At 44.1% G+C, this 24502-nt stretch overlaps 1 protein-coding gene across 1 annotated transcript; it reads right to left on the reverse strand.

The window, feature by feature from the left end:
* Window positions 1-14855: 14855 nt before the first annotated feature.
* Window positions 14856-23926, reverse strand: SNAPC1 (small nuclear RNA activating complex polypeptide 1). Its single transcript, XM_062495748.1, has 10 exons — window positions 23796-23926; window positions 22987-23146; window positions 21884-22024; window positions 21308-21412; window positions 20273-20431; window positions 19781-19855; window positions 19077-19139; window positions 18029-18170; window positions 16713-16793; window positions 14856-15215 (listed from the first exon to the last, which is right to left on the reverse strand). Exons 1-10 carry the CDS (start codon window positions 23921-23923, stop codon window positions 15187-15189), a joined length of 1083 nt encoding a protein of 360 aa, XP_062351732.1. The 5' UTR covers window positions 23924-23926; the 3' UTR covers window positions 14856-15186.
* Window positions 23927-24502: the final 576 nt, after the last annotated feature.

The following is a 24502-nucleotide window of genomic DNA, read 5'->3' on the forward strand; positions in this document are numbered from 1 at the left end:
CAGGTTTTAAGTTGGCCAAATGTATATCACACTGAGTCACACTCAATTAACCTAATCAAGTATTTCTCTAATCAAAACATACGTTTCTGGGCTGGCAGTTTCTGACTCAACCACCATTCATTCAATCTTAAGGAAAAATCATTAGTAAAAACCATCTGTTCTCTTTAAATAGAGGAGCTGTTTTTTGCATTCATAATGAGCCCATGTAATTAAAGAACAAGTGGAGTGGGTTTCAAGAAGAAAAATAAAAAGAGAGGGTAAGACAGCTGCTACCTTGTGATATCGTGGTACTAACACATTTCCAGCCATGTGAAGTTCAGGCCTTACGCTCCTCACCTTATTATGCAGCATGTGACCCACTGTCATCCCATTAGCACAGTCAATGCTACAGGGAGGCACTGGGGGCAGAGTGCAGAAGAGTGAGATTTAGTGAATGAATATTTACATACTAGAACTGAACACCAGCAGAATCCCAAAGTTAAAGTTCTCAGAAAAGGGTTGATTCTCAAAGGAAATCAGTGACAAGGTCCCACGCAACTGCTATTTTTATGTGCCAAATTCAAGACTTCATTCCTCAAAATCACCAGTCAGTTGACACCTAATCCTAGGGGATCTGACATTTTTTTGCATTAAAATTCCCTGGGCACCCACCTGCTCACAGAAACCATGACAGCATGAACCAAAACAGCAGAACTCTTTCATACCTAATGCTCCCCATAACCCATAGCACAGAAACTTCTGCCTACGTTTCCTGGTGAGATCATCTGTTACTAAAGAGATGAAGCACCATGTGAGATGGTGTGGGCAGCACTTTTCCTCACCAGCATGGCTACAAGGAGGGCCAGCCCTGACGAGAATCCTGCCTTTGCCTGGAAGGATCTGAACCCCACCATCCTCACTGCCCTGGGCTGTGGGGCCCTCCTGAAGAATTATCTCTCAGTACACCCTGCTGGGGATGCTTCTTTTAAATGTTCAGTGGACCAAAGAGAAAGGCCAGAGGAGCACAAGCCCATTGTCAGCTCCATTGTGAGAAATTTTCCTGACCCAAGGAAATCTTGACTTCCTGCTCGTGCTCCAGTGGTTGCTGCTGCCAAGCACAGAGAACTTGGTTAGCAGCTCAGGAGTCCAAAGGCTCCTCTTTCCAGCCCAAGAAAGGGGCACATTCTCCCTTTATGCTGCCCTGCCTCTCACACTACTGACTTAGAGCAACCCACACAGGCTGCAGGGCTTCCCATGGAGAGCCTGGCGGGTTCCTGAGTCTGTGGGACTGTTTAAGGTCTGACAAAAGCTCCTCATGGATCTTGCTGCAGTGTCTGGGAAGGAAATGTTCCCTCTGTGTCACCAGCTCTTGAGTGAGCCAAGCACAACTCCCAGTTTTCCATTGCCCTGGAGCGAGATAGGGGAAGGGAAGAGAGTAAAGAACTAAAAAAAACCCAAAAAAACGTGGAAGCAACAGGAAGGCAAGCGGGGATAAGATCAGCTCTGGAGATCTGTCCTTGTGCCTTCAGCAGGGCATAAAAATGACCACATACTCAGCATAGCCATTGCTGTGGAAGCACTGAAAACAAATGTGCCCACTAGAATCCCTCCTTCCCCCCTGGAGATTGCCTGTTGGGAAATCTTTAATCCGTTCATTTTCCTCTAAAACCTGCAGCTCTGTTCCCAGAGTTGCTAGCACATTTAAGTTTTTTGGTGGTTTTTTTGTCTATGCAGCACTTGGACCAAAGTCAGCACAAAAGAGAATGTCAGCATTGTTTTAATCTTCTGTATCTAGCTCATGTTTTTGCAGGAGAAATGTTTGGAAGCTAGAGGTAAACAGAGTAAAGGTCAGAGTCAGTCATGGCATGTGTGCTTTTTGAGACATAAACCTACTGATTTTTCAACATTAGCTTACAGGGTTGGAAGGCCTGGGCCGAGGAGCAAGTGGCAGCACTGTCACCTTGACATCTTCACAGAGCCTGAAGGATGTAATTCTTGATGGGACAAGTAGCAGTGGCTTCAAACTGAAAGAGAGTAGGTTTAGATTAGATAGCAAGAAGAAATTCTTGGCTCTGGCACAGGTTGTTCAGAGAAGCTGTGGCTTCCCCACCCATGGAAATGTTCCAGGCCAGGTTGGATGGGGACCTTGGAACAACCTGGTCTAGTGGAAGGGGATGGCAGGGGGGTTGGAACAAGAGGATCTTTAAGGTTCCCTCCAATTCTGTGACTCAGACATACCTAAAGCACTTTTCAGAGTGGCAAGGAACAGCACATCCCATGCCTCCCCTGCCCCACTTGACCTTCACAGCACATAAAGTGGAAATCCATGTGATAGAGAGGAAATCCATGAGCAGCACCAAACCAAACCAGGGCACACTGAGCTGTACCAGCACAGACAGTGCAGTTTGAGGGCTCCTCCTTCAGGTACAACTTTCCATTTGTCTTTACTAAATTACAGCTCTCTGGTTGTTTTGTCATTTTGGACAGATCAGGTCACGTGGCCTGGGTTCCTGGGTAATGAAAAAGGTGAGATTGCCAGTATTTGGGCTAAAATAAGAATATCATCAAATACAGTAAAGACTCTGTAACTGGGTGGTGGGATCACTGTTTACAACCATGAAGTGGTAAATAGTGGTAAATCCCTTACATATGGGTCTTATATAACAAGTATGTATAAATACATAATAAATACACAATTAGGTGCACATCATATGGTTCAGTCCATGACAACATTGGCATGTGGCTCTTGGAGCCAGGCAGGATGACCACTCTGATACACAGCATGAACAGCACAGACAGAAAAACCTGCAGATTGTTCAGATCCCTCTCTGGGAACTGCTTCAAAAAACACAGCAAAACTTCCCAATGCACTTTATGGCAACAGAAAAACACCCTAATTTATTTACAGTCTGTCTTTGGCATGAAATGCATTCTGCTTCCACTGTGAAATCTGTGATACAACAATCACATAAAATCCAAGTTAAGCCAGGGAAACAATTATTAATGTTACACTGAAATGCAGGGGGAAAACCAAGTAATTCAAACTGCAGAACAAAACCCAAAGCACTGCTACAAAATGCTGTGAGCATTTGTACATCATCTCTTACAGCTTCAGTAAAAACTCAACAAGCATTTACTCTGAAGTACAGCAACAGAACCTGCTGGACTGATTTTTCAGCAGGGCTCCCAACACTGTTGTATCCTCCACATGATGACCAGTGAATATAATTGCACTATGGATGTTACAGAAATTCCAAAGTCATTTTTGCACCCAGAAAATAAAATCATTTGTAACTTTATGAGTGTTTCATGGAGCATGCACGTTTTTTAAGACTTCAAAGGCAAGTATCACAACTTCACCAACTAAAATCTACACATTCATCCAACAATAATAGCTATTTTACCTAAATGTGTAGATATGAAGTAAATAACGAGGCAAAAATATTAGCTGCTATAACAAATAACCTTCTAGTCCTTGTGGCAATGAAAAAAAAAAACCAAAAAAACCTTCTTTCCTTCTATCTGCTCCTCTGGAGAGAAACTCTGAAGATTTCAAGTGCCGCAAAACAAGAAAGAGGACAAAACCCACCCACACATGAAGCATTTTGTGTGATTTCTATGATTTTCTTCAGGGTTTTCTATGGTTTTTCTTCAGGGCTGACTCAAAGTTTTTTAAACACTACTTTTTAAAGCGTAAACAAGGCATGCTATGCAAAAAAGGGTTTCAGACAACAAACCTTAAGTATTTTCAACAAAAGTTATTGATGGAAAATGTGGATTCCAAAGAGCCATTAGGTAACATGAGAGAAGAAATACCCACTCAAGAGCAGTGCTTCATGCCCCCCTGCCATTGTCTGATAAATACATAACAAACTCTTCTCTGCAGACAACAACCTCAAGATCCCAATAATTGCCTTTAAGAAGTGGCCCAAAGGCTTATCTTGAGATCAAATTGACATTACCAGCAGGAATCAGCATCATGTAGGTGCCTTCCCTTTGCAGAATGCCTCACCCCACACTGGAAGAAATAAAGCTTAGGAAAAGAGAAAGTTCCAGACCAAAGAGCAATAAATTATTTTAGAAAGCTCTCTTCTTTCAATTGCAGCGAGATACCAAAAGGGCCTGAGTAGATCTTTGTTAGAATTACTGGGGTTTGGTAGAGGAGATGAATCCCTCTGAAAAGGGTTTTTCTCAGCTACTAAATATTTTTGGTCCAACTGTGCAAGCACTTGGTTGTCAGGATAATGTGAAGGGAAACATATGGTAGTTTTTTGGGTTTTTTTAATTGCATGTATGTTATCTGACTATGATCCATAAACACTTCTGAGATGTAAACCACTTTTTGATTTTCCACTTTCTTGTAAGAAGTGCTTAAAGGTTTGAAAACTCTGGTTTTGACCCTAAATAAGTAGTTCTGGCATCTGCAATCTTAAAAACACGCCTGCCTGCTGTAGGGGTAAGCACTATCTGCAAGTTCCCAGATGCTTTCAAACCCTATCAAGGCCAATGAAGGCTAATTGGGACTGGCTTCCCACTCCTTGGAGGCACCCAGTGTCTTGTGCATTTGAGTCACTAAATAATAACAATAACAATAATAATGAATTACAGAGCACTATAGAAACAGTACAGGCAAACAGGGAGGGGAAGCAAAAGCCCCACAGTCTCAAAGTCAGCATCAGAGCAAGGTCTGGTCTAGTGAAAGGTGTCCCTGCCCATGGCAGAGGAGTTGCAATTCAATTATCTTTAAGGCCCCTTCCAACCCAAACCATTCTGGGATTCTGTGGCTGAATCCAAACACAATTCCCAGCTGTGCCTCCTGCAAGGGGCAGAGAGAGACATGAAAGGTACTTGTGGAACAGAGGGCTCAGAATGGTACGAGGCACCCTAAGAAAGAAAATAAACCAGCCCCATTCCATCCCTGCCCTTCCCCAGTGCCTCTCAGGGAACACCACACAGTTTATTTCAAGCCAGAAATGGGACTGTGTTCATGGGGGGATGCCACCCAGCCACTCCACACAGACATGCAGTGCAGCTGTGGGAGGATCAAGGGTAATTTTGTGGGTTTGTGTGCAGGGTGGGCTCTGGGATACCCTCCCTGCACCCCTTCTTTGGCTAACACTCTCTCTGTCCTCCTCAACCTGTCAGCTGCTCCTGATGCAATCAGAGACTTTGTTCTTGAGAACATATCTCCTCTTGGTGCTGCTCTTCTCAGGACTTCACAAATGGCATCTTATCTCCTTCATACCCACTGAGAAGGCCACAAGGTCACTTTTCATTGCTTTAACCAACTCCTGCAGGTGCTGATGGATAATACTGGCAATTTTCACTGACTGTTTACCCACCTGTTTAACCCTCCAACACAAAGCAAATCTATCTGAAACGTAAAAAGGAAGGTGTCCAAGAAATTCATTCCAGACAGCACAGATAACTTAGCATCCCTGATTATTAAAACATGCCTAATTAGGTTTGATTACAGCCACTGTAATGGGCTGGGTGCTTATGTATCTGGTTGATAGCCCTGTTCTCCTCTGATTGGGAATTCATCTCCCAAAACTACACAAAAAACAGTCTGTGCAGAGCCAGAGTGCCTAAATAACAACCAACCACACCAATCTGTAGAGGCAGTGTCTTGCCAGCTCTGAGAAGCTTAGCCCTTGCTGAATAATTGATCAAACTTTCCCTGTGCAGAACCAGAGCCATCAACAACAGATCACACAAATGGGACAGGGACACAAAGTCTCCTCAGTGACTACATCAGCCTACCTAAGGCATATCTGAGGCTGCTTCTCAAAACAAAGCTGCCTGATGTTTTTAGAAATGTCCCCTGATAATTGTGACTGCTCCTGTTTACTTTAGAGATGTCCCTACGGCTGAGCAGCACCACAGAAGGACCTACCCAGATGGAACTCACTTGTTTCCCACGTGCACAGGAAGAAAAAGAGCACTCCAAGAGGACAAATAACCATCCCAGACTCCTGCAGATGGGTCCCTCAGGAACTGCTGGCATCACTACTTGGAGCAAAGGCAAGGCACAGTGCTGCACTTCCCAAAGCTGATACAGCTGGAAGTGCTCTCGCTGCCACAGTGCTTCCAGCTCATCCTCAGCCACACCCCACCTACATTTCCTCCATAACTACCCCTCTGCACTGAACAGGACCCATTTCATGATGACCTAAGCATATTAAACCAGTGCCACAGCCAGCAGTAACAAGGCTACAGGGATACATTCAGTTTAAGGTGACCTGCAAACTCAAAAATATTTGGTTTGGTAATTTATTTTTGTCTTTAAACCTCTAAAAATGCTATTATAAGCCTGGCTGGAGGATCCACAAGCCCAGCAGCCCTTTAGCTTTTGAATGTTCTCTGCACCTTTGTAACTGCAGCCCAGTTCTTCAGTGAAGCCCTCTCCATCCCCTCCTCCAAGACATAAAGGTGCTTATCTTTGTGAAAAAAAGCCCTCCTCAGAGGCAGCATCCCTGGAGAATATCCCCTCCCCACCCCTTGAATCAAACCAGGAAGGAAAAAGATATTAAATATTCTCCAATTTACTTTCAAGTCTGAATATGTACCTAAATGTTTTCTTAGAGGGACAGGTGGATGTGCACAAATACAGGCTCTTCGTGGGAGTGCCTGTGTTACACATATTTAGAAAAAAACCACACAAGTGCAATCAATATTTTCCACAAAGCAGGCATTTTTTAAGATTTGCTTTCAACACAGCCAGATGTGATGCAGGTCTATTATTAGCAAGAATTTAGGCAGTGTTACATCAAAATGAAACAAGAAAGGAAAACTAAAACCAAGATACAATGACATCAACTTTCAAATGGAAGTCAATATACTTCCAGTATTTAAAAACTAGTCATGTTTCCTCTTCTAAATATATTCTCTTGGGAGATCTTTGATTTTAAAATATACAGAATGGTCTTAATATTATGAGGATACCATCAAATCATGAAATCATTTAGGCATGAAAAGACTAAGACCCTAAGACCACCAAGCCCAACCAGCACTGCCAAGCCCACCACTAAACCATGTCCCCAAGTGTCACATCTACACTTCCTTTAAATCACTCCAGGGATGGTGACTCCACCACTGCCCTGGGCAGCCTGTTCTGATGCTTGACAACCTTTTCCATATTTTTTTTTTTCCTAATATCCAATCTAAACCTCTTCTAGCATAGCTTGAGGCTGTTTCCTCTTGTCCCATTGCTTGTTTCCCACAGAGCCAGACCCTCACCTGGCTCCACCCTCCTCTCAGGGAGGGTTGTGCAGAGCCAGAAGGTCCCTGCTGAGCCTCCTTTTCTCCAGGCTGAGCCCCTCCAGCTTCCTCAGCTGCTCCTGGTGCTCCAGACCCTTCCCCAGCTCTGTTCCTTTCTCTGCACACACTTCAGCCCCTCAGTGTCTTTCCTGACATGAGAGGTCCAAAACCAGACACAGGATTCGAGGTGCAGCCTCATCAGTGAGAGTAGAGGGGGACAATCACTGCTGTGGTCTGGCTGGCCACACTGTTCCTGGCACAGCCCAGGATGCTATTGGCCTTCTTGCCCACCTGGGCATACCTGGCTCCTGTTCATTGCTCTCAACACCCCCAGCTGCTTTTTTCTCCAGGCAGCTTTCCAGCCACTCTGCCCCCAGCCTGAGGTGGTACATGGGTTGGTGTGATCCAGGTGTAGGACCTGGAACTTCACCTTGTGAAGTAAAATGGGGTTTGGTCCATCAATCCAGCCTTCTGCATCCCTCTGCAGAGCCTTCCTTCCCTCCAGCAGATCAACACTCCCACCCAACTTGATGCTGTCACCAACACACTCAATCCCTTCATCCAGATCATCAATAAAGGGCTGAACAGCATTGGCTCCTGCACCTTTAATTAAAATCATTAGAAATATCATCAAATGATCCACAGTTCTGTTTAGCACTGGCCTGAACCGTGTCCAAGCTAAACTCACTTCCAGTTGAGCTGAAGCCACAGATACTGGAAACCAAACTTCCCTCACTTCTGATGCTTTAGCCAGCAGGAACAATGAATTATTTAGCAATTAAATCAGAGCAGACAGCTGTAAAATGTATCTCTGATCTCCTCAAGTCATCACTGCTACCTCTTCTGGCAGCCCAGAATCACAGAGGAAGAGAGACTTTCTGGCTCTTCTGCCTTTCTCAGAGGAACAGCTCTGACACAAAGACAGAAGTGGACACTACCTGAGCTCTCAGGTTGCCCCTGCTCCTCCCAAAGCTCCCCAGACAAGAGAATCCCCTGTCCTGCTGATGGTGCCACTGCTCTATACAAGTACAGGAAAGATTAGCATTGCTGAGGTTGGATATAAAGCCAAACAGAACAATCCAGATCTTCCTACTTAAATAAAAATCATAGTTTATATCTAAGTGGAATTTAATATAAGTACACTAGATCAAAGGAATGACAATTTATTTATTTTAACTTCAGACTTCCCTCCAGTATTTTTCTTTTCAGGTTATTATTTCTCAATCAAAACATTCAACATTTTTCAAACAGATGAGGACTCAACTGTCAGATGTGCATCCCTGCTTTAAAATTTAACTCATGGAAGGACAGATTCTGCAAGCTAAAATTGTGCTATTTCTACTCTTAAACAAACCAGGTTAGCTCCTAATTCTGCTCAGGCCACACTGAAACACCAAATTACTCCATGTTGTGGAAAATCCACAACTCCACCCATCAGCCTGGGCCTTGCCTGAGATGACCCTTCCTTAGGGACACAGCCTTGAAAGAAAATGAGGAACAGCAAACACAAAGGAATACCACCAAATGGTAAAAGGGGGAGGGAAATTAGACTCTTGATTAAGTCAAATCTTCTTAATAGATTTGAGGCTCAAGCCTAGGATTTTTTTCCTCAGAGTTCATACACTGCTTTGTGCCATCCTGGCATTTCTTAAAGGCTCACATGATTATTTTCCCCAAAGCTGGCAAAAGATGAAGAAAAATCAACCCAGCAATCTTCAAAAAGCATTGAATTTGCCATTTTTATAGTAAATCAGGAGGAGACTGCCAGGACTGTGTTTAACAGCAGCAGTTCAGGTTCAGCAACTCGCCAGTGCTGTGGTCTGAAATATTAAGGAAGATACCTGGCAGCAGCACCACTGCCACGACCACGAGCTGAGCCAGGGTGGGTCAACAACACCATCAATCAAAACAACACCCTCATCAATCAAAAATTGGAGGCAATCATCCCTCAAATAATTTCTATTACAGTGGTAAGAAAACCCAACAACCCCCAGGCCCCCAGACACAGACAAGTCCCCCATGATTACAAGAACACCTGTTCTTCGTCAACATCTCAAAAGTCGGCTTTCCTGTTCCTTTACTCTCCCTAAAATTCGTGTCTGTGCACATGACCCCTTTCCGTGAGGAGCACACAGGCAGCACACGCCGCCAGCACTCCCTGTGAGACCCACGGGCACCGCCCGCAGCCGGCCCGGGGTGGGGACAGCGACCCCCGAACCTCCTTCTCCCACCCCCGGGCCCCGCGGAGGAGGGTCCCCACTGTCCCAGTGGAAGGGCCACTGGAGCTGAGCCCTATTTCCCCCTCTGTGCCCATCCCCGCGGCCGTCAGCATCCTTCAGTGCCCCGCTTCCATCAGCACCCCGCTCCCATCACCATCCCGCTCCCATCACCATCCCGCTCCCATCACCATTCCTCTGCCATCACCATCCCGCTCCCATCACCATCCCCCTCCCATCACCATCCCTCTGCCATCACCATCCCCCTCCCATCACCATCCCCCTCCCATCACCATCCCCCTCCCATCACCATCCCTCTGCCATCACCATCCCGCTCCCATCACCATCCCCCTCCCATCACCATCCCTCTGCCATCACCATCCCTCTGCCATCACCATCCCGCTCCCATCACCATCCCGCTCCCATCACCATCCCCCTCCCATCACCATCCCGCTCCCATCACCATCCCTCTGCCATCACCATCCCTGTGCCATCACCATCCCTCTGCCATCACCATCCCGCTCCCATCACCATCCCCCTCCCATCACCATCCCCCTCCCATCACCATCCCGCTCCCATCACCATCCCCCTCCCATCACCATCCCTCTGCCATCACCATCCCTCTCCCATCACCATCCCGCTCCCATCACCATCCCGCTCCCATCACCATCCCTCTGCCCGCAGTCCGGGCCAGCGCGGCCGCCCCCTCCCCGGGCACCGCCCGCACTCACCGTCCGTGTCCATGGTCTTGGCCCGGCCTGCCGGGCTCGCAGAGCGATGCGGAGCGGAGGGAGCGGAGGGAGCCCCGTGGGGATGCGGCCAGCAGCGCGGAGGGTGCGCGCTGGCCCCGCTCGGTTTATCCCCGCTCGGTTCTCATCCCCGCTCGGTTCATCCCCGCTCGGTTCATCCCCGCTCGGTTCTCATCCCCGCTCGGTTCATCCCCGCTCGGTTCTCATCCCCGTTCGGTTCATCCCCGCTCGGTTCATCCCCGCTCGGTTCATCCCCGCTCGGTTCTCATCCCCGCCCGGTTCACATCCCCGCTCGGTTCTCATCCCCGCTCGGTTCTCATCCCCGTTCGGTTCTCATCCCCGCTCGGTTCATCCCCGCTCGGTTCATCCCCGCTCGGTTCTCATCCCCGCTCGGTTCATCCCCGCTCGGTTCTCATCCCCGTTCGGTTCATCCCCGCTCGGTTCATCCCCGCTCGGTTCATCCCCGCTCGGTTCATCCCTGCCCGGTGCGGGCAGCGGGGGGAGCCGGGCGCGGCCGCGGGGTCCCGCGGGGCTGCGGAGGGAGCGGCGCTGCCTCTGCCGGGAGGCACCGGGGACCGCGACTCTGACACATTTCACCCCAAAATGTAGCCTGGGGAGGGTGAGGGCATCGCTGCGTCTTCCAGAATATTGTGCCGTGTCTTTTCATGGGTTTTCAGGACCGGGCTGGCCGGCTGGTAGCGATGTGTGAAATACAACGGGCAATCCCCACCCCCGCCGGGATGGATGGACTGTGACAACTCGCAGCCCTGGGTCAGAATCACCTGCTCAGCAAGGTGCACTGAGCCTGTCTCTCGGATATAATTGCTATGTCACTTTTCAAAACCCACACAAAACTCTCTTATAAGAAAAAACGAGTTACTCCCCATCTCCAATAACTCTTAGCAGCTGAGGGCTGGCTCTTATGTCCTGCCTCGTTTCCAATATCCAGATTTACACTGCTGTGACTGAAGAGGAAGCAGTTTGGTGTCTGTTACAGAAAGTTCAAGTTGCTGAAAGATAATGTTGCTTTGATGGTTTCATCACAGCTAAGCTATGCCACAGCATAGAGATTGACCCAAGGGCTATGAAGATGGTGAAAGGTACAAGAGCAGCTGAGGTCACTTGGTCTGTTCAGCTTGGAGGAGACTGAGAGGAGACCTTATCACAGTCTACACCTTCCTCTTGAGGGGAAGAGAGGGGCAGGCACTGATTTCCTCTCTTGTGTAAAGTGACAGGACCTGAGGAAATGCCCTGAAGTTGTGTCAGGGAGGTTTAGGTTGGATATCAGGAAAAGGTTCTTCCTGCAAAGAGTGGTCAGGCACTGAACAGGCTCCCCAGGGCAGTGGTCACAGCACCAAACCTGACAGAGTTCAGTAAGTGTTTGGACAAAGCTTTCAGGCACATGGTGTGACTCTTGGGGTGTCCTGTGCTGGGCCAGGAGTTGGACTTTAGTGATTGTTGTAGATCCCATCCATCTCAGTATCTTCTACAACTCTAAGTCGTAAGTGCTAGGAGCAAGGCAGAGTTTAGCATGTTTTTCAATTCATTGTAGCTGATGAATTTTCAGGAGTCCCATTTCCAAAGACTCGGCTAAACATGGAGGAGGGAAATATTCCATTATCTGGCTTAATCAGGTGTCCAGATTTGAGGACCAATGAAAATGGGCTGGGGAAGCCACATAGCAAGCTTTATAAAACCTGAACAGGCAAATCCAGATGTAGAATGAACTTCAAAATGAAACATTCCAGAAAAGAAGGAATAAAATATCACTGTCATTTGAAAAAATCTGCTATGAATGTCTCATGTGATGAGAGAATGTAAACACTCTGCATAGGGTCCTGTTACATAAGACAAATAAGTATAGTACTAGACTAAACCTTGAAGTATCTTTTAATCCTTTGGGATCAGGCCTATCTTTAAAAAGCAACCAAAAAAAGGCAACAAAAAGAAAGCAGAGTGCTTTTGGTTTTAATGTGAAAAAGAAAGGGTCTAGAGTGAACGGAACTGTCTCTCCAGCTTTGTAATGTATCTTTATGCAGATGATGATTAATTAATTGTGCTCACTACAGTAGAGATGCACAATTGGTAGCAACATAAATTTACTTAAGAGAATTTCACAGTTAACAATTTGGCCTGGTAACAGCAAAATCCCTTTTACAGTAGGATTCTGCAGTTATTCTAGAGGTGATACCTACATTGACACTAAGCTATACACACACAAATCTCCACTGTCATCCCTGGCATTTGGAATTTTTTTCACGTCACATCCACATTGCTGTTTCAACTTCAGTCTAAAGGCTGCAAAAACCTCCAGACTGAGCACAGCTGCTTACAGGAGCATTCCCAAGCTGGTATTTAAGCTTAATTTGTCCAGTCTTTTGCACGTACTTTGACTTAATTAGACCTTTTTGGTTACTCTAATAATAAAAAATATATGATATACTTCCACTTAAAACAGTTTTCAGGTGTTCAAGAAAAGATTGGACAGGGTACTCAGTGCCATCCTCTGGCTGACAAGGTGGTGATCAGTTAAAAGTTGGACTTGATGATGCCAGAGGTATTTTCCAAGATAACTGATTCTGTGATTCTGTAAATTGATGTCACCTCTAGGTGTTTTAGGTTTATTTTGCTTTTCATCGCCCACATTATCCTTGCAAACACTGAGTACTGGCTCACGCCTCCACTAAAAGAGGTTCTTTCAGCTTTGCCAAAGAAATGGTGATTACTTTTGGACGAACAGACTGTTGTGCATCTACCTCAGAGGAGCTTTAGCCAAAACATATGTATTTAATTTATTTCTGAAAACTGTAAAATCCAGATACACACAGTCATATGGCCTCACTTCTATCCACCAGCACAGCTGGAGGTCAGGCTGGCATTACAGAGATTACATTTCCTTGCAGACTTTGACTACTGCAGCAGCTGAAGCTACAACCAGGAGAGAATTTAGATCCCAGAAAGTCTACTACTACTATTACCGTTTGGAACTCCAGAATTACTGTTGAGGGTTTCCTAAATGACAGCTACTTGCTTCAATGAACTATTTTAGGAAGTCCCTCTCCCGTTTTTCAAAGCCTGTAATTGTCCATTAAACTGCAGCAAGGGATTTTTCTTTTAAAGATCACACCAGCATTATGAATCTCTCCTTACAGCTGCCTTTAAATTCTCAGGATTACTGTTTTGAAATATCACCATGGATATAGTCAGCAGTTTTAAGTTTATTCTTAATCATGACTTCCATTTTGCATCTATGTAATTTTATAAACAAATCACAGAACATTTGTTTTCATGTTTACAATATGAAAATACCTGCTAGTTGAATGCATCCCTCCTTGTGCCTAGCCAAGCCTTTCCATGCTCTGGAAATCTTTTACAGAGGAGTACATAGAGGACTCATGTCACTGAGTATCCAAAACTGTGACAAATTCCACCCTTTACTCAGCTCTTGGGATGGCTCAAAGGTATCAAGAGAGGCAAGTTAGATGGTCATGTTGTGAAGAAGTGGCACTATGGGGAACAGTACTAAACCTGTTCCTTAAACATGTTACTGAGCAAAAATAGTCTGATTAAGTTTTCTTTTGAGGTCTCTTCTTGTTTTTTCGAACCTGCTCACCAAAAAGTAGAAGAAATGCACAGAGGCAGGGTCTGTGCAGGTAACAGAAAAGCACAGGTATCATCACTGTCAGAAAAAAACCAACAGAACCACACTGCTCCAGCTTTTCAGAAATGATACTGCCAAAACATTTAAAGCCATAGATAAATCCTTTTAAAACCACATCTCAGGCATGTTTCATCCATAGCCTAAACCTCAGAACAAAGACTGCAGTGGAAGAGTGAACAATAAACCAGAGTAGAAACAAATGCATATATGATGACTTGAACTGTGTTGTTACCATTATAGGGATTTTTAATCTGTGTAGAAGTATTATTTTTCTGTAGTATTTTTATAGTATTTTTATATTGTAGTATTTTTATTTTTTTATATTCTGTAGCTTTTCTGTAGCACTTCAATTCCTCTGGCCTTTAAGAGTCATACTACCAAACTAATTAATACAATTTAGGTTCCTTCTGTATTCAAAATCTTTCAAATTTCTAATTTCTATTTCTTCTTGTAGAAAAGGACACTTAAATCATTTGGCCTTTATTGAAAGAACAGTTGTGAACAACTGGAGAAATTCCAAGGAGCGTAACATTCTTCTTAAACTGTTGTGGTCAGATGGGGATATTCAAGGCTGCAGCCTTCCAGGGCTGAGTGACATAAATTCTGCTGGTTTTAGTGTTTACAGAAAACACTCCAGCTGATGATTGTGAGTCCATCTGCCTTTTCTGCTGCACTGTTCCCAAGCAAACATTTCCCCATGCTGTGCCTGTTCTCAATACTGAGATCCATGTTTATTACATTTCCACACCCACTTCTTTCACTCCCCTCCAATTTATAAAGATAATTTTGAATTCCAGTCCTGCCCTTGTACAGTTTAGGGTTATCTGCAGAATTAAGGAACACCCTTTTCATCCGTCCATTTGAATACACAGTAACTCCAGATCTGCTAGAGACAGGGCACAACAAAAAGCTTACCAGCAAGTTCATTTCCACATGTGGGATCAAACCATGATAAAATAGTGAAGCTTACATACCATAAAATGGAACAAGTAAACCATGAAAAATAATTTATTGTACTAATTTTCAACCATCAATAACCTGATGTACAGAGATAAAGGACTACAGACATGTCTTACATGGGCATGTATTTTCTGAGCCTTCACTTTCCATCTCAGCCAGGACTCAGCAACTTTGGTCTCTCCCAAGAAGCATTCACCAGGTGAATAAAGGCACCATGAGACAGCTGAAGTATCCCAGTCACTACCAGTATTCCAGCATTCCCTGTGGTTCTGGTCCCAAACGAGCACTTGGTGTTACCTCTGACATTTGCATTTTGTCATTAAAATTAACATTAGTGCTTCTCCAACTGGATCCTCTAACGTCATCTTCTCCTCTTGGGGAGAGACACTTCTGAAATAAAATAAAGAGAAGGGTTTTTTTAAAAGCCTTTAAATCCATCTTTCCTCATGGGAATTCTTCAAGTAGAATTATTTATATCCAGCACAGGAAATTAACTAGATGAGCTCTTGAGACCCCCTCCCAGTCCTTCTCCCCATGTTTTTTAAATATTAAAAAAAAAAAAAAAAAACACTTTCTAGATTCTACAGCACACTATCATTCAAAGTATCAACTGAAACTGCAGTGATGAACATTCCATCTTAAAAGCTTTCTGCTCCTCACTAACATCTTTCAGATTTTGCTGTGAATTTGACAAATGGAATACTCACAAAATATCTGAAGAGACTGCTTACGTGTATTTTTAAGGCTTTGGAATCTACAGGAAAATTCTGAGAAATTGAGAGTGTTCCTGATTTAGAAAGAAACTTCTTGTCCACAACAAGCAGACAAGTGAAGGGAGAGTAAACAAAGTACAATATTAAATGTTCTACAGCACCTTCAGTCTAACCATTTAAAATTGGTTGAATTCCCACTATCTACAAATAAAAGTGACCAGAGAACGTAACCTCACTTCAGTACAATGAGATGCTACTTTGCTTCTAAAAAGAGCACACAGAAATATACCATGTCACTAAAAATGTATTTGATATATTTAAATGTATTAAATCACATTAAATATCCCCTGTACTACATATCCTTCCATTGAATACAATTTTGGATAGCAAATTAACTGCAGAAGATTCTTTATACTGTGCCATGTTCTTCTCAAGCAGCTGAGAACAGACTCTTCTGAGGCTTCTGAGTTGCAGAGCAGCTCAGTATCATCCAACATTGATGCCTTTGCAGAACAACTCCACTGTAAGCTTTGAGCAACCTGCTTTACCATTGCCTCCCAATTAAAATTACATTATTTCCAGCACCCTGCATGACAGCAAAGCAATTCACTCCCCTGCTGCAATTCCCAGAGTCCTTCCCAATGATGTCAGATAACTTCCAGTACAGCACAGGATGCTATTGCTGTACTGAGCTTGATCCATGAAACGCTGCCCAGCTGAAACTAGGGCTAGAGAGGAACTTTCTCTCCCCTCAACAAAGGTGAGGGCAGCAAGGGCCATTCTTTCCTAAAAGTTCCCAGAGTTACCAGAACAGGCATCTGCTGTAACTGGGTGACTAACAAAAAAAAAAAAATCACTTTTACCTACGCAATGGAACTCTTCAAGACAAACTTGTATTACAGAAAATGAGACTCCTTTAAACTGGACCAATTTTAACTCTGAACACAGTACAATGAAATCCGTGTAGAAGATAATTCCCTTGGGATTTTGACATGGGATTTCAAAGTTTCAATTTTCATGCAATAATTTGCAAGCTAAAACCAAATCTAGCTTTTGCAAGGCAACAAGACATTATTCAAAATATCAGCTTTTAGTTTCAGTTTGTATTTCCAGAAAAACACAGCAGAGGGATATTTAAAAACAAGTCACTGGTTTGCTGGAATTCCACTCGTACCTCCTTCATCTGTGTCCTCTTCTGTGATTATTGGCATCCCGATATGCCGAGTTACAGTTTCCTTTGCCACTCCCATTTCACCTGCACACAGATTTTGAGGAAGAACTGTCAGCTTTTTTATTTTTTTGCTTCTACATCCCTCATCCAGAGTTGAAAGATTGTTCACTGCTGCTCTCCTGCAATGTTGTCAAATGCTGTAGACAAACCTACTTTTCACAGTACCTTCAGTATGGTTCACTAAGAAACCTTCAGTAACAAGTAATTAACACTACCAATTTAAAGCAAATTAATCACCAACTCAGTTCAATAATTCAAAATGCCCTTACTACCCCAAAACACTTCATCTACTCTTTTAAAGTCAAGCAAAGGCAACACTGCCAAATGCTCATCTCTGAAGAGGGATTAATTTCCTCAGTAACTTTTCTCCCTAGAGGAGGTGTCCTAGGTTACAATGTAAAGATGTGCCCAAAAGTATGTACTCTATCACCATTTGTTGAAATCAGGTGGGGCAGTGATCCTAATCTCTCTAGGAGATACTCTCTGCTAATGGGCCATCTGCTAAAAACCAGAAGGGGCAGTGTTCTTTATCTTTTCCACAATCCATCCTTAGTCCAGGAAGATATCTTCTGTTAATGGGCCATTGAGTCCCATTGCAGGACTGATAAAATTACATCATCCCATTGGGAGATGCTCCAGCCAGGGGGAGGAGCCAAACATTTCCTGCCTAGATAAAAACTGAGATTTGGAGGACCAAGGCAGCCCTTACCCACAGGTTTCCAGAGCACAACAGCTACCAGACCTTTCTACAGGATCACTGCTTCAACAAGACCACTTCATCTGGACTGCTACCACCACCTTAACTAGCAGGGTATCAGGTTGTATTCTGATTCTGTCAGTGATTTTCTTTTATACTATTGCATGTATTTTATTTTTTTCTCTTTTTTCCTATTAAATTGTATTCCTGACTTGGAGTCTCTCACTGGTTTTGTTTCTAAACCAGCACAGGAGGCTAAGAAAGTCTCAAAAACAAGAGTTTGGAACTTGGAAATTAGATCTCCATCTTCAAAATTCAGATAATTCAAAAAATAAAGACAATTCAAATCGATTTTGCTGTTTAGCTTCATTTAACCTATAACAAATAAAGAGTAAAAAAATTTAGACAGCAGAGCAACTCCCATCAGTTGAAAAGCTGGATATCAGAATTTCCTTAGAAAAAGTAATTTCCCACTGATGAACAGCAAAATTTAACCCAGCTAGTAAAGCAATGGACAAACTTTTGCATCCTCCTCAGGTTCATGGATGCAATGGAGAATTACCTCTAACCTCTGAAGAACCTCTTCTCCTTGCTGGCTGTGGTCTCCTTCTGGTTTTTTTGCTTCGACTTGGGGACTTCCCACAACTGGGTCCTGATTCAGAGGATTCTAACTGCACTTGACGATGTCTCCTGGACTTGGAAACCTGAATGACACAAAAAAGGCTGAACTTCTACAGCCAGATCTTGCTGTGGGTCACTTGACAAAGCAGCAGGGACCAAAGCATCAACTTGATGTCAGGGTCAAAAAGGGATAGAAGGGAAGAGAGGGAGGACTCTTTATTAGTTGCTGCTCTTCAGTTTTAACAGGACAATGCCCTTCTATGATTTAATGGGTGTATAACTTAAAATACATATAATGAAACAGTCATTAGTTTCCAATCCATTCTGTTACTACCAATCCACACCATGGTGCATCCCCCTACACAAAAGAAACACTTCCAAAAACCACTGCTCTGTAAATATTTCTCACCATCATATTTTGCTCAAACGCCTAGAAAATATCACTGCACATTCATGGGTCTGGACTGTTATAAAATCCCAAGCTCTGTTTCATTTAATGACACATTTTTTGATGTGAGATTTTAATAAACAGAGAAAGTTGAGATGTTTCTCATAGGACTGCTAATAAAAAGACAAACCAACAATATTCTTTTAAAGCAGAAGTTAGTGAAACAAAGTTTCCAAGAACTTGCAACTGACTTTAAACTACCAAGTCCCATTTTCACAGGCATCTTCCAAGATGCCAATATCTAAGATCCAAGGAATCTGAGCAATTAAATTCTCAGGTCTTTTTATACATCTTAAAATTCCATCTACCTAAACAGAGCATAGACATTAAAAGAGACCCAGTAACTGAAAACCCCCAAAGCACAGGCGTTCTGCATTGTTCCATAAATCTAACAATAAGAGCTCTGGGTTTCCCTGCTGTGTTAGAAAAACTAGAACATTCAAAAACTGAATTCCTTTTTGACCCAACATCTACCTTAAACTGGTACTTAAAACTGTTCTTGAAAAAGAAACACATCCCCATTATCAATTTTCATACCCACCTCAACAGCTGCAGAGTAAGACCTGTATTTTATTCTGGCCAGGGCATTTGCTCTTTCAGAACCCTATAAAGAAACAAGAGCCCAGTCAGAAAAGATTCTCATTTTATTATTTCAGTACTGAAATATTACATCAGGCAACAATTTGACCAATATCTCACAACAGCTGTAACTCCATAATTAGTTCTATACAATTTCAATGCCACCAAAATGGTATTTCAAGGAAAAAAAAAGTTCAAGTTTCATTAAAAAGACAAAACATAATTTTGGTTGCCTTCACTGTTACGAAGCCCAGCAGGAGAAAAATCAAATTTGAAACTTTACATCTTATTCAAATTCAAAGTTGAACTAAGCAGACAAGTACAACATGTGACAATTTTGTAGCATAAAAAAAATGAATATTGCCTTAAGTTGAAACTCTAGGAGGAAGTGTAAAGGAGTTTGAGAAAATACAGCTCTTTTCCCTCCTTACCTAAGAGACTTTTTATTGTGATCATCTAAGAGCTGTTGCAGCAGTAAATGCTTACAGCTCAAGAGAAAGCAATGTGAGTTAAAAACAAAAGCCAGCAACCAGCCCCACCAGCTGTCCCTGGAATTTATTTTGATATTATCAAACTTCGACCTACACTGCTTAGCCTGAGAACTGAAGTCAAAAAAATGAACAGATCTGGGCTGTACAATGCAGCAAAGTAGTTCAGTTTCCTTACCTCTGAGGCTAGCAAAGCTGCTTCTTTCTTTTTGTTTTCTGTTTTATCGGTTTCTTTAGCATTTTGGAATAATTTCTGTGGGGAAGAAAAGCATGTTTCTTTAAACATCAGTCATATACAAGACAGCTAAAATCCAAGAACTGTAAAAAACATGACAAGTATTTACAAACACGCCCATGTTCTACATCCACCTTACACTGTGACCGTTCTTTGATCCAGGAATATGTTACAGAGGTATTTCATGAGATCAGACCTTCAGGGCTTCCCTCTCAGCAGGCAGTTGTGGTATCCCACAGGCAAGACCACCCACAAGTCCTTTTGTCCATACCACACCCCTGCCGCAGATTTCACACATTCCACGCCTTCAGTGTCACAGTTCCTTCTCTTTCAGTCTGAGATTTACCAGCTCAGAGGTAATCACACCAAGAACCAGTTCTTACATGTTCACCCAACCTGCTAAGTCACCACAGCATGGTGGTTGGTAGTACCTACCTCTCTGTTCTGCAGCCATTCTTGATGTTCCAAAGTTATGTCTTTGAGATTAACCACAAAGTCATCTTTTATCAAGCTCAGGGCCTTGTCTGGCTGGGATTTGTCAGCTGAAATGACACACTTCATTTTCTGATAGTGGTAGTGAATATTCATCAGTTCCTGAAATTATTTTTTAAAGAAATATCTTTCAGGAAAGATTCCAGCAGTAAAGCAGTATTAGTCCTCAGTGTACAAACCCAGGGTCACAGAAAACATTCTAAGGAGACCAGGAGGAATGTTAGAAACTCATTTTAGAGCCAAGAAATCCTACTAACCAGAACTGACCCATCAAATAAAAAAAAAAAAGGGTATCTTGTATTATTCAAGCTAAGAAGGCTATTCAGGGCCACTGTCCACACAGGGTTCATTCTGATACTGTGGTTTATTTTCATCTCTTTGGAGGAAACATTTTACTTCACAGATTTCTGTACCGCTGCAGTCAACCTTACTGATACACATTTGCCAGCAATCAATGAAAAAAACAGCAAAGAAAGTTCTATCACTGAGTGATATAAGAACCTCTACCTGGCTTGAATTACTTAGGTTTTTATAAAATGCATCATATAATTAAAAAAACAACGTCTGAACAGAGAAATAAAGGTGAGAGAAGGCCATGAACTTACAGATAAGTAAATTCATATTATCACAAGTATCAATCCTCCAGCTGCAACCTGCAGATATACCAAAAACAAACATACTTCCACCCATTTTCGTTTTTCTCTAAGTGAAAATTTACCATTTACACCCTTTTACATCTTACTGAGGCAAAACCACAGAACATTAGAGCATATTTCAATATTGAAAAAGGTACCACAAGTCTTCCAAACTAAATGCCACATTTCTGAGTGTCTGGTAAAACTACCTTAGTCTGCATTCCACAAGAGACTGACAAAAGATAAGACAGTGTTGATTAGAGAAGTTACAGCTCTCGGACAACAGAGAAATTAAAACAAAACAAATACCTTTGATGAATCTCTAGTTTAAAGGTTACTGTACCTCCAGCACATCATTAGTAATGAGGCTGTTTACTTTGTTACTCGGGTCCTTAAATTCTTCTTTCAAATAACTTTCCCCAATCTTCTTCTTACTTTTGTAGGTCAGCTAAAACAAGAGGCAATGTTTGTAACCTAAAAGAAAACTTTAAATGGCACCTCCTCTTGAGAATTCCTACTGCATATCCATTGATCAGGAGATGGGACATACTGAAAGGCATAAAACTATCTCACCAGCAACAGCTTTGCTGCCACATGCTCAAAGCCAACACTTTTCACAAATTATTCTCTAGTTAAGAATTTAATTGAGTACCATTATTTAGCAATTAAGAATTTAATCCAGACTAATTTCCCCAACTGGCAAGACATCTCAAATCTACTAGGAACAGTAGATACTGAAAAAATATTTTCAGGTGAGAAACATTCAAACAAGCTCTTCATCACCTACTTATGTAAAGCCACATATTGCATTTTAACAAGGCCTCAAGGCTGAGCTAACCACAAGTGCTGTTGAACTGTTAGCCATTGAAAGATGAGAGTATTTTATTTAAAAATGTAAGTAATTAATGTAATAACTCACTAGCTTTGGCATTGCTGTAAAATGGAAGGCTCTGGCAAGTCGTAGTCTCCTAAAGATATAGACTGCATCATAATGCTGGGAGGCAAGCAGATCCTGCTGAAATTTCTGGATTTCAGGCCAATCCTTGAGTGCAATTCTGATCTGCAACAAAAGAATTACATACTGTTAAACCAGTATTTCAACCATAAAAATTAACTGAGCTGACTTCTAGGAACCCACTAGAACATTTGTTATTACTATCATCATTTTATACACATAAGATTATTATACTTTCTTTGACAGTGGCATAGAACACAAGTCCTTTCTGACATATGGAAACATTCATTCTTCACATTCTGAAGTGTGTGATAAATAGTCTGCACCTAGGACATTTCCCTTCACTAGTGATTAGGAAACAACACTCATACCAAGTTGTGCTGCCACTGAAATCCTCAAAAATGTTCTCTTTCCCTTATTTCTTCCTTTCTCTCCTGTCACAACCACTCTGCCCACTTCACTTTGCTTAACTTTCTTTATAACTTGTGTACCCTCTTACAGCTGCTGTCCAGCAGTGGCTTTAAAATTGCCTAAATTCATCTTCATAAAATATTATTGATTTCTCTGAGGTCAAAATAGGAGACATCATGGCATCGTTGTAGATTACTCCAAATTCAGTTTGTTACTTAAAGAATTTGGACCCAATTTTGCATGTGCACACAACAAAGTTCCTACACAAACCACTTCTCCTTTCACTGAGTTTATAATTCCTTCAGACAGTGGTGTCCTATCCTAAAAGCAGCAAGGAAGGTGTCATGCAGGCAAGAAGACTTTCAACCTATTTATGAATTCCTTGTCTGGTTAACAGGAAGTAGAAATAATTCAGTCAGTCTCCACACTGTTGGAATTCTACAGAATAACTCAGGCTGTAACAGGGTTCACCCCACAGCTGATGAACACATTCTCTGTCCCTGCCTTTTCCAACAGTTCCAATCTGGCTTGAAGTATTTTTATTTGAAGAAGGCAAGAGGAAATGCCCTAACCATTTATGATGATAAAGTAGACAGCAGTGTACCATGCATCTTATGCCCAGTATCTCCTGATAATAAAACCTCACGAACAAATACCTTTTGTTTTGGCTGACAAAGCTGGACATTATAGAGTCCATACAGAAGATACAGAGCACCAACTCGGATCTGGAAGGAGTAGGGGGGCAAGAAGTACTGCTGGGCCAGATCTAGAGTCTTCTTTGTGAGCTTATTCCGCTCCAAAGCTCTTACTCTACCACTAATGCAAACAAAGAAACAACAAAAAAAGGAGCATGTTAAAGCAAGAAAGTATAAAACTGCAGGCTACAGAAAAAAATCATAATGCAAACACAAGCTGTAGATGTTTTAAAAATACAGAATCGTTCAATGTCCTCAGCTGGAAGGGACCCACAAGGATCACTGAACACAACTACTGGCGCTGCAGGGGACGACCCCAAGAATCATAACGTGACAGAGTTCAAGAAGAGTTTAGACAAGGCTCTCAGGCACAGGGCATGACTCTTGAAGCGTGCAGAGCCAAGAGTTAGACTCCAAGATCCGTGTGCGCTCCTTCCTACTGAGGATAATCTATGATTCAGCGAAACATGCCATGTCCTGAAATAACACTTTTAAATCTCACGAGGATTGCACCAAGCTCCCTGCGGACTCAGCGCTCAAATCGCACACATTCCTAAAGCGCTAAACACACGCGAAATTTCCACAATTACAGAGAGACCGATGCTCCACTTTCTTTAGAGCCCCCCCGCCCCCCCCCCGAGCCAGGCCTGAGGGGGCACACGGCTCACCCGCAATCCCTTTCAGGCTGGGCCTGCCCGGGGGGAAGCTGAGCAGCGGGGCCTGGCCTGAGGGCGGCCGGGAGCCATCCCCGCCCTGCCTCCCCGACTCACTAGAAGACGCTGTGGAAGCGGCGCTCCCGCCACAGCTCGGCGAAGCGCTCGAAGCGGACGGTGTCTGCCTGCTGGAAGGCGCCGAGCAGCTCCTCGCAGTCCTCCTTCAGCCCCGGCACCGCGTTCATCCCGCCGGCCGCGCCCGGGCCCCGCGCCCGCCCCGCGCATGCGCGCCCGCACAGCAACAGCCGCGCGGCGCGTGCCGGGAGGAGCCGCTCGCGCCGCCCGTGAGGGAGCGGGGCTACCCCGAGCCGCGAGTGCCGAGACCCCCCCGGCGGGGACAGGAGCTCGGTCTGCCCGCCCCGGGCGCTGTCCCGCTCGCCCCCTCGTACAGGGCGAGCCCGGTCCGCGGGCGGAACGCCTGTCCGGGCATCTCATCCATGGGTGGTCCCGCGGGGATGAGCGGGGCCGGGCGGGTTCGCTCGGTCGAGCCCCGCTGTACCGCGGCCCCGGAGATCCCGGGGACGCTCTTGCGGCGCGGGGCCTCGCACTCCCCGCCCGAGTGCCCGAGACACCCCCGACAGCGAGCTCGGGGGCCGTGACCCGACGGGCTCGGGAGCAGCGCTTGCCCCGCGGGAAGGGCGCCCGGCGGTCCCGGGGACGTGACGCGCCGCCACGCTCCGGTGAAGAGCCCCCGCCGGCCCCCTGCGCCGGTCCCCGCCGCTGCCCCGGCTGTCCCAAAGCCCCGACGGCTGCGGCAGCCCCGA

Source organism: Cinclus cinclus, chromosome 6 (genome assembly GCF_963662255.1).
Source record: "Cinclus cinclus chromosome 6, bCinCin1.1, whole genome shotgun sequence".
Taxonomy (NCBI): domain Eukaryota; kingdom Metazoa; phylum Chordata; class Aves; order Passeriformes; family Cinclidae; genus Cinclus; species Cinclus cinclus.